The sequence below is a fragment of the Ranitomeya imitator genome, chromosome 4 (genome assembly GCF_032444005.1).
Source record: "Ranitomeya imitator isolate aRanImi1 chromosome 4, aRanImi1.pri, whole genome shotgun sequence".
Taxonomy (NCBI): Eukaryota; Metazoa; Chordata; class Amphibia; order Anura; family Dendrobatidae; genus Ranitomeya; species Ranitomeya imitator.
Window position 1 is genome coordinate 680,274,305 of NC_091285.1, and position 16,612 is coordinate 680,290,916.

Sequence of the window (16,612 nt, forward strand, 5' to 3'; positions counted from 1 at the left end):
GCACCAGATGGACCATTTTAGAAAAGCGATCACAGACCACCCAAATGACTGACATCTTTTGAGAAACGGGAAGGTCAGAAATGAAATCCATCGAAATATGTGTCCAAGGCCTCTTTGGGACCGGCAAGGGCAAAAGCAACCCACTGGCACGAGAACAGCAGGGCTTAGCCCTAGCACAAATCCCACAGGACTGCACAAAAGTACGTACATCCCGTGACAGAGATGGCCACCAGAAGGATCTAGCCACTAACTCTCTGGTACCAAAGATTCCAGGATGACCAGCCAACACCGAACAATGAAGTTCAGAGATAAGTTTATTAGTCCACCTATCAGGGACGAACAGTTTCTCTGCTGGACAACGATCAGGTTTATTCGCCTGAAATTTTTGCAGCACCCACCGCAAATCAGGGGAGATGGCAGACACAATGACTCCTTCCTTGAGGATACCCGCTGGCTCAGATAAACCCGGAGAGTCGGGCACAAAACTCCTAGACAGAGCATCCGCCTTCACATTTTTAGAGCCCGGAAGGTACGAAATCACAAAGTCGAAGCGGGCAAAAAATAACGACCAACGGGCCTGTCTAGGATTCAAGCGCTTGGCAGACTCGAGATAAGTCAAGTTCTTATGATCAGTCAATACCACCACGCGATGCTTAGCTCCTTCAAGCCAATGACGCCACTCCTCGAATGCCCACTTCATGGCCAGCAACTCTCGATTTCCCACATCATAATTACGCTCAGCGGGCGAAAACTTCCTGGAAAAGAAAGCACATGGTTTCATCACTGAGCAATCAGAACCTCTCTGTGACAAAACCGCCCCTGCTCCAATCTCAGAAGCATCAACCTCGACCTGGAACGGAAGAGAAACATCTGGCTGACACAACACAGGGGCAGAACAAAAACGACGCTTCAACTCCTGAAAAGCTTCCACAGCAGCAGAAGACCAATTAACCAAATCAGCACCCTTCTTGGTCAAATCGGTCAATGGTTTGGCAATGCTAGAAAAACTACAGATGAAGCGACGATAAAAATTAGCAAAGCCCAGGAACTTTTGCAGACTTTTCAGAGATGTCGGCTGAATCCAATCCTGGATGGCTTGGACCTTAACTGGATCCATCTCGATAGTAGAAGGGGTAAAGATGAACCCCAAAAATGAAACTTTCTGCACACCGAAGAGACACTTTGATCCCTTCACAAACAAAGAGTTAGCACGCAGGACCTGAAAAACCATTCTGACCTGCTTCACATGAGACTCCCAATCATCTGAGAAGATCAAAATGTCATCCAAGTAAACAATCAGGAATTTATCCAGATACTCACGGAAGATGTCATGCATAAAAGACTGAAATACAGATGGAGCATTGGCAAGTCCGAACGGCATCACTAGATACTCAAAATGACCCTCGGGCGTATTGAATGCAGTTTTCCATTCATCTCCTTGCCTGATTCTCACCAGATTATACGCACCACGAAGATCTATCTTAGTGAACCAACTAGCCCCCTTAATCCGAGCAAACAAGTCAGATAACAATGGCAAGGGATACTGAAATTTAACAGTGATCTTATTAAGAAGGCGGTAATCAATACACGGTCTCAGCGAACCATCCTTCTTGGCTACAAAGAAGAACCCTGCTCCCAGTGGTGATGACGATGGGCGAATATGTCCCTTCTCCAGGGATTCCTTCACATAACTGCGCATAGCGGCGTGTTCGGGCACGGATAAATTAAATAATCGACCTTTAGGGAATTTACTACCAGGAATCAAATTGATAGCACAATCACAATCCCTATGCGGAGGTAGAGCATCGGACTTGGGCTCTTCAAATACATCCTGATAATCAGACAAGAACTCTGGGACCTCAGAAGGGGTGGATGACGAAATCGACAAAAATGGAACATCACCATGTACCCCCTGACAACCCCAGCTGGATACCGACATGGAATTCCAATCCAATACTGGATTATGGGTTTGTAGCCATGGCAACCCCAACACGACCACATCATGCAGATTATGCAACACCAGAAAGCGAATAACTTCCTGATGTGCAGGAGCCATGCACATGGTCAGCTGGGCCCAGTATTGAGGTTTATTCTTGGCCAAAGGTGTAGCATCAATTCCTCTCAATGGAATAGGACACCGCAAAGGCTCCAAGAAAAACCCACAACGTTTAGCATAATCCAAATCCATCAGATTCAGGGCAGCGCCCGAATCCACAAACGCCATGACAGAAAACGACGACAAAGAGCATATCAAGGTAATGGACAGAAGGAATTTGGACTGTACAGTACTAATGACGGCAGACCTAGCGGACCGCTTAGTGCGCTTAGGACAATCAGAAATAGCATGAGTGGAATCACCACAGTAGAAACACAGACCATTCAGACGTCTGTATTCCTGCCGTTCAACTCTAGTCATAGTCCTATCGCACTGCATAGGCTCAGGTTTAACCTCAGGCAGTACCGCCAAATGGTGCACAGATTTACGCTCGCGCAAGCGTCGACCGATCTGAATGGCCAAAGACAAAGACTCATTCAAACCAGCAGGCATAGGAAATCCCACCATGACATCCTTAAGAGCCTCAGAGAGACCCTTTCTGAACAAAGCTGCCAGCGCAGATTCATTCCACTGAGTGAGTACTGACCATTTCCTAAATTTCTGACAATATACTTCTATAAAATCCTGACCCTGGCACAAAGCCAGCAAATTTTTCTCAGCTTGATCCACTGAATTAGGCTCATCGTACAGCAATCCGAGCGCCAGGAAAAACGCATCGACACTACTCAATGCAGGGTCTCCTGGCGCAAGAGAAGATGCCCAGTCTTGAGGGTCGCCGCGCAAAAAAGAAATAATAATCAAAACCTGTTGAATAGGATTACCAGAAGAATGAGGTTTCAAGGCCAGAAATAGCTTACAATTATTTTTGAAACTTAGAAACTTAGTTCTATCTCCAAAAAACAAATCAGGAATAGGAATTCTTGGTTCTAACATAGATTTCTGATCAATAGTATCTTGAATTTTTTGTACATTTATAACGAGATTATCCATTGAAGAGCACAGACCCTGAATATCCATGTCCACACCTGTGTCCAGAATCACCCAAATGTCTAGGGGGAAAAAAAAAAAAAAAAAAAGTGAACACAGAGCTGAGAAAAAAAAAAAAAATGATGTCAGAACTTTTTCTTTCCCTCTATTGAGAATCATTAGTTAGGCTCCTTGTACTGTTAGGTTTGCTAATGACAGGTGTTATGAAGGTAATCCAGAAACACAGTGTGCTTAGCGATCAGAGCGCGCACAGTGATCTGACAAATACCCAAAAATACAAGAACGAGCTCTGAGACGTGGAAACTCTGTAGACTGCACACCTGATCCTATCCTAAACACAACTAAAAGCGGCTGTGGATTGCGCCTAACAACTACCTAGGCAACTCGGCACAGCCTAAGAAACTAGCTAGCCTGAAGATAGAAAAATAGGCCTGACTTGCCCCAGAGAAATTCCCCAAAGGAAAAGGCAGCCCCCCACATATAATGACTGTGAGCAAGATGAAAAGACAAAACGTAGGGATGAAATAGATTCAGCAAAGTGGGGCCCGATATTCTAGGACAGAGCGAGGACAGTAAAGCGAACTTTGCAGTCTACAAAAAACCCTAAAGCAAAACCACGCAAAGGGGGCAAAAAAAAACCCACCGTGCCGAACTAACGGCACGGCGGTACACCCTTTGCGTCTCAGAGCTTCCAGCAAAACAAAAGACAAGCTGGACAGAAAAAAAGCAACAAAAAAGCAAAAAGCACTTAGCTATACAGAGCAGCAGGTCACAGGAACAATCAGGAGAAGCTCAGATCCAACACTGAAACATTGACAAGGAGCAAGGATAGCAGCATCAGGCGGAGTTAAGTAATGAAGCAGTTAACGAGCTCACCAGAACACCTGAGGGAGGAAGCTCAGAAGCTGCAGTACCACTTGTGACCACAGGAGTGAATTCAGCCACAGAATTCACAACAGTCTTGTACTTAGGGGCAGTATTATAGCAGTTATATTCTTGTACATAGGGGCAGTATTATAGTAGCTATATTCTTGTACATAGGAGACAGTATTACAGTAGTTATATTCTTGTACATAGGAGCAGTATTATGGTAATTATATTCTTGTACATAGGAGCAGTATTATAGTAGTTATATTCTTGTGCATTGGGGCAGTATTATAGTAGTTATATTTTTGTACATGGGGCAGTATTATAGTAGTTATATTATTGTACATAGGAGCACTATTATGGTAGTTATATTCTTGTACATAGGAGCAGTATTATAGTAGTTATATTCTTGTACATAGGAGCAGTATTATAGTAGTTATATTCTTGTACATAGGAGCAGTATTATAGTAGTTATATTCTTGTACATAGGAGCAGTATTATAGTAGTTATATTCTTGTACATAGGGGCAGTATTATAGTAGTTATATTCTTGTATATAGGAGCAGTATTATAGTAGTTATATTCTTGTACATAGGGGGCAGTATTATAGTAGTTTTATAGTTGTACATAGGAGCAGTATTATAGTAGTTATATTGTTGTACATAGGAGCAGTATTATAGTAGTTATATTCTTGTACATAGGGGCAGTATTATAGTAGTTATATTCTTGTATATAGGAGCAGTATTATAGTAGTTATATTCTTGTACATAGGAGCAGTATTATAGTAGTTATATTGTTGTACATAGGAGCAGTATTATAGTAGTTATATTGTTGTACATAGGAGCAGTATTATAGTAGTTATATTCTTGTACATAGGGGCAGTATTATAGTAGTTATATTCTTGTACATAGGGCGCAGTATTATAGTAGTTTTATAGTTGTACATAGCAGCAGTATTATAGTAGTTATATTCTTGTACATAGGGGGCAGTATTATAGTAGTTATATTCTTGTATATAGGAGCAGTATTATAGTAGTTATATTCTTGTACATAGGGGCAGTATTATACTAGTTATATTCTTGTACATAGGGGCAGTATTATAGTAGTTATATTCTTGTACATAGGGGCAGTATTATAGTAGTTATATTCTTGTACATAGGGGCAGTATTATAGTAGTTATATTCTTGTATATAGGAGCAGTATTATAGTAGTTATATTCTTGTACATAGGGGGCAGTATTATAGTAGTTTTATAGTTGTACATAGCAGCAGTATTATAGTAGTTATATTCTTGTACATAGGAGCAGTCTTATAGTAGTTATATTATTGTACATAGGAGCAGTATTATGGTAGTTATATTCTTGTAGATAGGAGCAGTATTATAGTAGTTATATTCTTGTATATATGAGCAGTATTATAGTAGTTATATTCTTGTACATAGGGGGCAGTATTATAGTAGTTATATTCTTGTACATAGGGGGCAGTATTATAGTAGTTATATTCTTGTATATACAAGCAGTATTATGGTAGTTATATTCTTGTACATAGGGGCAGTATTATAGTAGTTATATTCTTGTACATAGGAGCAGTATTATAGTAGTTATATTCTTGCACATAGGGGCAGTATTATAGTAGTTATATTCTTGTACATAGGGGCAGTATTATATTAGTTATATTCTTGTACATAGGGGGCAGTATTATAGTAGTTATATTCTTGTACATAGGGGCAGTATTATAGTAGTTATATTCTTGTACATAGGGGCAGTATTATAGTAGTTATATTCTTGTACATAGGGGGCAGTATTATAGTAGTTATATTCTTGTACATAGGGGCAGTATTATAGTAGTTATATTCTTGTACATAGGGGCAGTATTATAGTAGTTATATTCTTGTACATAGGGGGCAGTATTATAGTAGTTATATTCTTGTACACAGGGGCAGTATTATAGTAGTTATATTCTTGTACATAGGGGCAGTATTATTGTAGTTATATTCTTGTACATAGAGGGCAGTATTACAGTAGTTATTTATTTACATTGTGTCATGTTGTGGATAGGGTTCCTTCCCTGTCCTCTGAGGGTAAATTTTGTATGGCTTCCTTTTGGTTTGGGGAGGGGTATATTTACCCGCCTTCATCTGGGGATCTTTGTCAGTGACACATCTGTTCTGGCTGTGTGTGTGACCCCATGGTGTGCTTGCATACTGTGTAGTCCGTTTGCCTCCTCGTGTATGATCCGGTCCGTGTTCTCGTTCTGTGCGTTGCTTTGTGATTCCGTTCTTACTGTTTCTAGCTATGACCTTTGGCTTGGTACTCTTACTAATCTCCTGTCTGCCCCATTTGTACTGCACCCCTATCTCCGGCTACCTAACCTACATCCTGACAACTTTCAGCATCTCATCCTTTTGTACTTCATCGACCTCCTTGCTTGACTTTTGCACATTCAAACTACTTTCTGGTTTCGCCGTTCACCGCCGCTGCTCGGCGTCTGGCTCCGCCTCCGGCCCCTCCCCCGGTGGTCACGTGTTTCCGGTCCTGCGCTCCAGCAGGTAAGCTCACCACAGCACCCCCCTGTCCTTCTGTATCTCATGCACAGACTCCTGCTGAAAGTCTGTAGCAGGGCTTGTGATATTATCACTGATCTAAACATTTAAACCAGATTTTGCACCTTTTTTTCCCTTGGTCATGGATCCGCTGCTTTCTCTCTCTGAGCAAGTGAATAGCCTCACTCAAATGATGCAAAAACTATCTGTGGAGCAGCGAACCCTGGCTCAGTCGCATCAACAGGTTCAAAGAGAGTTTGCTGACGCCGTGCGGGGTTCTTCTCCTTCTGGAGGTCGAGGTGAGGGTGCCACACATGTTTTCCTAATCTTCCCCGAACCACCTGTTAAGTTGCCTGACACCTTTTCAGGGGATAAAAAGTTATCTACACTGATAACAAGTTCAAACAGGCGCCATTACGACAGGTAATGAGTGGAGGACAGAGGAGCCTCTTAAAGAAGAAGTTACAGGTCTGTGAGAGCCAGAAATCTTGCATGTTTTTAGGTGACCAAATAGTTATTTTACACCATAATTTGCAAAATAAATCTTCACAAATCAGACAAGGTGATTTTCTGGATTTGTTTTCTCATTGTGACTAGTTGTGGTCTACCTATGATGTCAATTACAAGCCTCTCTCATCTTTTTAAGTGGGAGAACTTGCACAATTGGTGGCTGACTAAATAATAATAATAATAATAATAATAATTTTTATTTATATAGCGCCAACATATTCCGCAGCGCTTTACAAATTATAGAGGGGACTTGTACATACAATAGACATTACAGCATAACAGAAATACAGTTCAAAACAGATACCAAGAGGAGTGAGGGCCCTGCTCGTAAGCTTACATACTATGAGGAAAAGGGGAGACACGAGAGGTGGATGGTAACAATTGCTATAGTTATTCGGACCAGCCATAGTGTAAGGCTTGGGTGTTCATGTAAAGCTGCATGAACCAGTTAATTAATTTTTTTTTTTTTTTTTAATATAGGCCACACAGGGATCGTTAGGTTAATGCATTGAGGCGGTAGGCCAGTCTGAACAAATGAGTTTTTAGGGCACGCTTAAAACTGTGGGGATTGGGGATTAATCGTATTATCCTAGGTAGTGCATTCCAAAGAATCGGCGCAGCACGTGTAAAGTCTTGGAGACGGGAGTGGGAGGTTCTGATTATTGAGGATGCTAACCTGAGGTCATCAGCGGAGCGGAGGGCACGGGTAGGGTGGTAGACTGAGACCAGAGAGGAGATGTAGGGTGGTGCTGAGCCATGGAGTGCTTTGTGGATGAGGGTAGTAGTTTTGTACTGGATTCTTGAGTGGATGGGTAACCAGTGTAATGACTGGCACAAGGTAGAGGCATCGGTGTAACGGTTGGTGAGGAATATGATCCTGGCAGCAGCATTCAGGACAGATTGGAGCGGGGAGAGTTTGGTAAGAGGGAGGCCGATTAGTAGAGAGTTACAATAGTCCAGACGAGAATGAATAAGTGAAACAGTAAGAGTTTTTGCAGAGTCGAAAGTAAGAAAAGGGCGAATTCTAGAAATGTTTTTGAGATGCAGGTAAGAAGAGCGAGCCAGTGATCGGATGTGGGGGGTGAATGAAAGGTCAGAATCAAGGATGACCCCAAGGCAGCGGGCATGTTGCTTTGGAGTAATGGTGGAACCGCAAACGGAGATGGCAATGTCAGGCAAAGGTAGGTTAGTAGAGGGAGAAAACACGAGGAGTTCAGTTTTTGACAGGTTTAGTTTCAGATAGAGGGAGGACATGATGCTAGAGACAGCGGTAAGACAATCACTGGTGTTTTCTAATAAGGCAGGCGTGAGATCAGGAGAAGAAGTGTATAGTTGGGTGTCGTCAGCATAGAGATGGTACTGGAAACCAAATCTACTCTACCTGAGTGTCCCTAACATGAGAGGAGACAGTGAAAGGGGATAGAGAAATCCTAGTGAAGGAAGGAGAGAAGTGACCGAAGAAAAGGGTGATCGATTGGAGATGGGTCCTGAGACAGGATGCCTTGCAGAACGGCCATTTTTTCCCCACTGTATATTCTGATCCATGGGGGAGAAAAAGGGGAGAGATAGAATAAATTCTTCCGGTTAATGTAGTTAATGATAAGTGTTGATTATTTTCCCCTTTCCACAGTTGTGTAATCTTTTCTCTTGCAGGATGTTACCTACTGAGCTGTTGTCAGGCATAACGTTGATTGTAGATACTGATCCCTGGATAATCTTGTTGGTGAAGGAACTAGGTCAATACAATGAGAGGTATAAATAAAACAAAAAACTATATGCTAAAAAAAATTAAACAAATGGAATTTTAATATAGCTTATGATTACATAAAATTACATGTCCTCCTTATAAATGTTAGGAGATGGACATACTGCCCATGTACCCTCTTGATATAAGTGTAACATTATATATTGTGTAATGTTAATAGTGATATGCATTAATAATGTTAGTATTGTGTTGCCCGACAGTAGGGAGAGTTAGAGTAAATGATTGGGAATAGCCCATAATGGGAGAGGGTGAAGTGAAAGGAATGACACAGCTTCCTGTCAAAATGTCAGATCGGTCTGCTTTCTATGTACACTGCTCCCTAAGGTCTGATCAGGGAACAGTGCAGCATGACCTGAGTGTCCCTAACATGAGAGGAGACAGTGAAAGGGGATAGAGAAATCCTAGTGAAGGAAGGAGAGAAGTGACCGAAGAAAAGGGTGATCGATTGGAGATGGGTCCTGAGACAGGATGCCTTGCAGAACGGCCCAGAGTTTATAACTCCGAAAGGCAACAGGTCCGGACGGGACAGAGTACGTTAGACGAAGAGAGCGCCCCTGGTGGGAGTTCCAAGGCATCAGGGACAGAGAAGATAAGGATTGACCATCGTGGCAACATACAGTGGCATGTAAAAGTTTGGGCACCCCTGGTCAAAATTACTGTTATTGTGAACGGTTAAGCAAGTTGAAGATTAACCCCTTCCCGACCCATGACGCCACGTAGGCGTCATGAAAGTCGGTGCCATTCCGACCCATGACGCCTATGCGGCGTCATGGAAAGATCGCGTCCCTGCAGACCGGGTGAAAGGGTTAACTCCCATTTCACCCGATCTGCAGGGACAGGGGGAGTGGTAGTTTAGCCCAGGGGGGGTGGCTTCACCCCCTCGTGGCTACGATCGCTCTGATTGGCTGTTGAAAGTGAAACTGCCAATCAGAGCGATTTGTAATATTTCACCCATTATAACGGGTGAAATATTACAATCCAGCCATGGCCGATGCTGAAATATCATCGGCCATGGCTGGAAATACTAGTGTGCCCCCACCCCACCCCACCGATCGCCCCCCCACCCCCCCCGATCTGGCCGGTACACTGCTCCGGCTCCCCTCCGTCCAGTGCTCCGCTCCCCCCCGTGCTCGTGCCCGCTCCCCCCGTGCTCCAATCACCCCCCCGTGCTCCAATCACCCCCCCTGCACTCCGATCCACCCCCCCCGTGCTCCGTTCCACCCCCCCGTGCTCCATTCCAGCCCCCCCGTGCTCCGTTCCACGCCCCCCGCGCTCCGTTCCACCCCTCCCGCGCTCCGATTCCCCCCCCCGTGCTCCGATCCCCCCCCCGTGGTCCCCCCCCACCCTATCATACTTACCGATCCAGCCGTGGTCCCGTCCGTCTTCTCCCGGGCGCCGCCATCTTCCAAAATGGCGGGCGCATGCGCAGTGCGCCCGCCGAATCTGCCGGCCGGCAGATTCGTTCCAAAGTGCATTTTGATCACTGAGATATAATCTATCTCAGTGATCAAAATAAAAAAAATAATAAATGACCCCCCCCCCCTTTGTCACCCCCATAGGTAGGGACAATAAAAAAATAAAGAAATTTTTTTTTTCCACTGTTAGAATAGGGTTAGGGTTAGGGGTAGGGTTAGGGTTAGGGGTAGGGTTAGGGTTAGGGTTAGGGGTAGGGGTAGGGTTAGGGGTAGGGGTAGGGGTAGGGTTAGGGGTAGGGTTAGGGGTAGGGCTAGGGGTAGGGTTAGGGGTAGGGTTAGGGTTAGGGCTAGGGTTAGGGCTAGGGTTAGGGTTAGGAATGTGCACACGTATTCTGGTCCTCTGCGGATTTTTCCGCTGCGGATTTGATAAATCCGCAGTGCTAAACCGCTGCGGATTTATGGCGGATTTACCGCGTTTTTTTCTGCGCATTTCACTGCGGTTTTACAATTGCGATTTTCTATTGGAGCAGTTGTAAAACCGCTGCGGAATCCGCACAAAGAAGTGACATGCTGCGGAATGTAAACCGCTGCGTTTCCGTGCAGTTTTTCCGCAGCATGTGTACAGCGATTTTTGTTTCCCATAGGTTTACATTGAACTGTACACTCATGGGAAACTGCTGCGGATCCGCAGCGTTTTCCGCAGCGTGTGCACATACCTTTAGAATTAGGCTATGTGCACACGGTGCGGATTTGGCTGCGGATTCGCAGCAGTGTTCCATCAGGTTTACAGTACCATGTAAACATATGAAAAACCAAATCCGCTGTGCCCATGGTGCAGAAAATACCACGCGGAAACGCTGCGTTGTATTTTCCGCAGCATGTCAATTCTTTGTGCGGATTCCGCAGCGTTTTACACCTGTTCCTCAATAGGAATCCGCAGGTGAAATCCGCACAAAAAACACTGGAAATCCGCGGAAAATCCGCAGGTAAAACACAGTGCCTTTTACCCGCAGATTTTTCAAAAATGGTGCGGAAATATCTCACACGAATCCGCAACGTGGGCACATAGCCTTAGGGTTAGGGTTGGAATTAGGGTTGTGGTTAGGGTTAGGGGTGTGTTGGGGTTAGTGTTGTGGTTAGGGGTGTGTTGGGGTTAGGGTTGTGATTAGGATTATGGCTACAGTTGGGATTAGGGTTAGGGGTGTGTTGGGGTTAGTGTTGGAGGTAGAATTGAGGGGTTACCACTGTTTAGGCACATCAGGGGTCTCCAAACGCAACATGGCGCCACCATTGATTCCAGCCAATCTCGTATTCAAAAAGTCAAATGGTGCTCCCTCACTTCCGAGCCCTGACGTGTGCCCAAACAGTGGTTTACCCCCACATATGGGGTACCAGCATACTCAGGACAAACTGCGCAACAATTACTGGGGTCCAATTTCTCCTGTTACCCTTGTGAATCTAAAAAAATGCTTGCTAAAACATAATTTTTGAGGAAAGAAAAATGATTTTTTATTTTCACGGCTCTGCGTTGTAAACGTCTGTGAAGCACTTGGGGGTTCAAAGTGCTCACCACATATCTAGATAAGTTCCTTGGGGGGTCTAGTTTCTAAAATGGGGTCACTTGTGGGGGGTTTCTACTGTTTAGGCACACCAGGGGCTCTGCAAACGCAACGTGACACCCGCAGACCATTCCATCAAAGTCTGCATTTCAAAAGTCACTACTTCCCTTCTGAGCCCCGACGTGTGCCCAAACAGTGGTTTACCCCCACATATGGGGTATCAGCGTACTCAGGAGAAACTGGACAACAACTTTTGGGGTCCAATTTCTCCTGTAACCCTTGGGAAAATAAAAAATTCTGGGCTAAATAATTATTTTTGAGGAAAGAAAACGTATTTATTATTTTCACGGCTCTGCATTATAAACTTCTATGAAGCACTTGGGGGTTCAAAGTGCTCACCACACATCTAGATAAGTTCCTTTCAGGGTCTAGTTTCCAAAATGGGGTCACTTGTGGGGGGTTTCTACTGTTTAGGCACATCAGGGGCTCTGCAAACGCAACGTGACGCCCGCAGAGCATTCCATCAAAGTCTGCATTTCAAAACGTCACTACTTCAATTCCAAGCCCCGGCATGTGCCCAAACAGTAGTTTACCCCCACATATGGGGTATCACCGTACTCAGGAGAAACTGGACAACAAATATTGGGGTCAAATTTCTCCTGTTACCCTTGGGAAAATTAAAAAATTCTGGGCTAAATAATTATTTTTGAGGAAAGAAAACGTATTTATTATTTTCACGGCTCTGCATTATAAACTTCTATGAAGCACTTGGGGGTTCAAAGTGCTCACCACACATCTAGATAAGTTCCTTTGGGGGTCTAGTTTCCAAAATGGGGTCACTTGTGGGGGGTTTCTACTGTTAAGCCACATCAGGGGCTCTGCAAACGCAACGTGACGCCCACAGAGCATTCCATCAAAGTCTGCATTTCAAAACGTCACTACTTCACTTCCGAGCCCCGGCATGTGCCCAAACAGTGATTTACCCCCACATATGGGGTATCAGCGTACTCAGGAGAAACTGGACAACAACTTTTGGGGTCAAATTTCTCCTGTTACCCTTGGGAAAATAAAAAATTGCAGGCTAAAAGATCATTTTTGAGAAAATAATTTTTTTTTTTATTTTCATGGCTCTGCGTTATAAACTTCTGTGAAGCACTTGGGGGTTCAAAGTCCTCACCACACATCTAGATTAGTTCCTTTGGGGGTCTAGTTTCTAAAATGGTGTCATTTCTGGGGGATCTCCAATGTTTAGGCACACAGGGGCTCTCCAAACGTGACATGGTGTCCGCTAATGATTGGAGCTAATTTTCCATTTAAAAAGCCAAATGGCGTGCCATCCCTTCCGAGCCCTGCCGTGCGCCCAAACAGTGGTTTACCCCCACATATGGGGTATCTGCGTACTCAGGACAAACTGGACAACAATATTTGGGGTCCAATTTCTCCTATTATCCTTGGCAAAATAGGAAATTCCAGGCTAAAAAATCATTTTTGAGGAAAGAAAAATTATTTTTTATTTTCATGGCTCTGCGTTATAAACTTCTGTGAAGCACCTGGGGGTTTAAAGTGCTCAATATGCATCTAGATAAGTTCCTTGGGGGGTCTAGTTTCCAAAATGGGGTCACTTGTGGGGGAGCTCCAATGTTTAGGCACACAGGGGCTCTCCAAACGCGACATGGTGTCCGCTAACAATTGGAGCTAATTTTCCATTCAAAAAGTCAAATGGCACGCCTTCTCTTCCGAGCCCTGCCGAGTGCCCAAACAGTGGTTTACCCCCACATATGAGGTATCGGCGTACTCGGGAGAAATTGCCCAACAAATTTTATGATCCATTTTATCCTACTGCCCATGTGAAAATGAGAAAATTGAGGCGAAAAGAATTTTTTTGTGAAAAAAAATTACTTTTTCATTTTTACAGATCAATTTGTGAAGCACCTGAGGGTTTAAAGTGCTCACTAGGCATCTAAATTAGTTCCTTGGGGGGTCTAGTTTCCAAAATGGGGTCACTTGTGGGGGAGCGCCAATGTTTAGGCACACAGGAGCTATCCAAACGCGACATGGTGTCCGCTAACGATGGAAATAATTTTTCATTCAAAAAGTCAAATGGCGCTCCTTCCCTTCCGAGCCTTACCATGTGCCCAAACAGTGGTTTACCTCCACATGTGAGGTATTGGTGTACTCAGGAGAAATTGCCCAACACATTTTAGGATCCATTTTATCCTATTGCCCATGTGAAAATTAAAAAATTGAGGCTAAAAGAATTTTTTTGTGAAAAAAAAGTACTTTTTCATTTTTACGGATCAATTTGTGAAGCACCTGGGGGTTCAAAGTGCTCACTATGCATCTAGATAAGTTCCTTGGGGCGTCTAGTTTCCAAAATGGGGTCACTTGTGGGGGAGCTCCAATTTTTAGGCACACGGGGGCTCTCCAAACGTGACATGGTGTCCGCTAAAGAGTGGAGCCAATTTTTGATTCAAAAAGTCAAATGGCGCTCCTTCCCTTCCAAGCCCTGCCGTGCGCCAAAACAGTGGTTTACCCCCACATATGAGGTATCAGCGTACTCAGGACAAATTGGACAACAACGTTCGTGGTTCAGTTTCTCCTTTTACCATTGGGAAAATAAAAAAATTGTTGCTAAAAGATAATTTTTGTGACTAAAAAGTTAAATGTTCATTTTTTCCTTCCATGTTGCTTCTGCTGCTGTGAAGCACCTGAAGGGTTAATAAACTTCTTGAATGTGGTTTTGAGTACCTTGAGGGGTGCAGTTTTTAGAATGGTGTCACTTTTGGGTATTTTCAGCCATATAGACCCCTCAAACTGACTTCAAATGTGAGGTGGTCCCTAAAAAAAATGGTTTTGTAAATTTCGTTGTAAAAATGACAAATCGCTGGTCGAATTTTAACCCTTATAACTTCCTAACAAAAAAAAATTTTGTTTCCAAAATTGTGCTGATGTAAAGTAAACATGTGGGAAATGTTATTTATTAACTATTTTGTGTCACATATCTCTCTGGTTTAACAGAATAAAAATTCAAAATGTGAAAATTGCGAAATTTTCAAAATTTTCGCCAAATTTCCGTGTTTATCACAAATAAATGCAGAATTTATTGACCTAAATTTACCACTAACATGAAGCCCAATATGTCACGAAAAAACAATCTCAGAACCGCTAGGATCCGTTGAAGCGTTCCTGAGTTATTACCTCATAAAGGGACACTGGTCAGAATTGCAAAAAACGGCAAGGTCTTTAAGGTCAAAATAGGCTGGGTCTTGAAGGGGTTAAATAATCTCTAAAAGGGCTAAAGTTGAAGATGACACATTTACACTGTATTTTAGGCAAAAAAACATATTTTTTCATATTTTACATGCTGTAAATTACAAAAGGGAAAATGGGCTGATGCAAAAGTTTGAGCACCCTGCATGGTTAGTACCTAGTTGCGCCTCCTTTTGAAAGTATCACAGCTTGTAAACACTTTTTGTAGCCAGACAAGAGTCTTTCAATTATTGATTGAGGGATTTTCATCCAGTCTTCCAGTTCTGTGAAATTCCTGGGTTGTCTTGCTTCCTCTGCTATTTTGAGTTCTAGCCAAAGATTTTCAATGATGTTTAGGGTTCAGGTCAGGGGACTGTGAGGGCCATTGTAAAACCTTCAGCTTCTGCCTTTTGAGGTCGTCTACTGTGGATTTTAACGTTTGTTTAGATTCATTACCTATTTTTACACGGCACCCGCTTTTCAATTCCAGCTTTTTTATAGATAGCGTTATGTTTATGTCTAGAATTTGTAGAAATTTCATTGAATCCATTCTTCCTTCTACCCATGAAGTGATCAATATGCCGTTGGCTACAAAACAACCCCAAAACATGACTGATCCACCCCCATGCTTATTGGTTGGCGAGATGTTATATTCTTTTGATGACATTCTGTGCCTTTTTTTCTCCACACATACAGTACCTTTGATCATTGTGGCCAAACAGTTCTATTTTAACCTCATCGGTCCACAACATACATCAGGTTTGTTTAGTTATTCTTTTGCATACTTCTGATGGTGAACTTTATGGTGAGGATGCAGAAGAGGTTTACTTCTGATGACTCTTCCATGAAGGCCATATTTGTGCAGGTAGGGAAAATGAAGATTGGTCTCAGGAGCGCAGAAAGAAGAATCGAACACAAGGTTGTATTTGAACCACAACGCGTTTCAACGGATAACACCGTCTTCATCAGGTGGGCAGTTTCAAACAAGTTTGAAACAAGCAGAACTCCTCTGGTATCCACTCCTTTGCTACGACTTCTTCACCCTCTCTACAATACAGTCCTCCTTCAGTGTCTCTTTCTAGAAGCTGCCGCACTTAGGGCAGGCACAGCTCCGAGTCCTTCTGTCTCGATCTCTGACAGGATCCCACCCCTGTCAGGGACCAACTACCTGAGCGAAGCTCAGCCAAAAACTAACTTCTTCCCCAGGCAACCAGTTTTACCTAAGTGTGAAGAGTGCCCTAATAAATAGGAGCAGAGCTCTCCCTGGTGGCCTGGAGTGCGAAATGTGTTGCATGTATGTGATACCTGGATTCATTTGTCCTTCTTTGCCTCGAAACGTAATATCACTCTCCCCTAGAGGAAAATGACATTACTGCATAGACCAGGACCCTGGAGCGCTGCACTCTGCACCTTTTCTTCAGTCTCCCCTCTCAGGTTCTACCTCCTGGTACTCCACTACTAAACCGCCTTTTACTATAATCCATATTTGTGCAGGTGTCTCTGAACAGTAGAACAATGTAACAATTCCAAAGCATTCTAAATCTTTCTGAAGGTCTTTTGCAGTCAAACGAGGAATCTGATTTGCCTCTCTAGCAATCCTACGAGCAGCTTTCACTGAAATTTTGCTTGGTCTTCCAAACCTTTTCTTGACCTTCATTGTTTCTG

The 16,612-nt window shown here is 43.5% G+C and overlaps 1 protein-coding gene and 1 long non-coding RNA gene across 2 annotated transcripts in view; one reads left to right on the forward strand and one right to left on the reverse strand.

Annotated features, from left to right (window-relative positions):
• Positions 1–16,612, reverse strand: part of LOC138677329 (NXPE family member 3-like) — a 77,182-nt gene that overhangs the window by 55,156 nt on the left and 5,414 nt on the right. Inside the window, exon 3 of the mRNA XM_069767379.1 lies at positions 8,621–8,691. Within this exon, the coding sequence (XP_069623480.1) occupies positions 8,621–8,691 (71 nt within the window). The remainder of the gene's footprint in view (positions 1–8,620; positions 8,692–16,612) is intronic.
• LOC138677330 (uncharacterized) overlaps positions 1–16,612 on the forward strand; it is a 58,349-nt gene that overhangs the window by 11,277 nt on the left and 30,460 nt on the right. The window contains exon 2 of the long non-coding RNA XR_011320876.1: positions 8,613–8,711. This is a non-coding gene — a long non-coding RNA (uncharacterized lncRNA). The remainder of the gene's footprint in view (positions 1–8,612; positions 8,712–16,612) is intronic.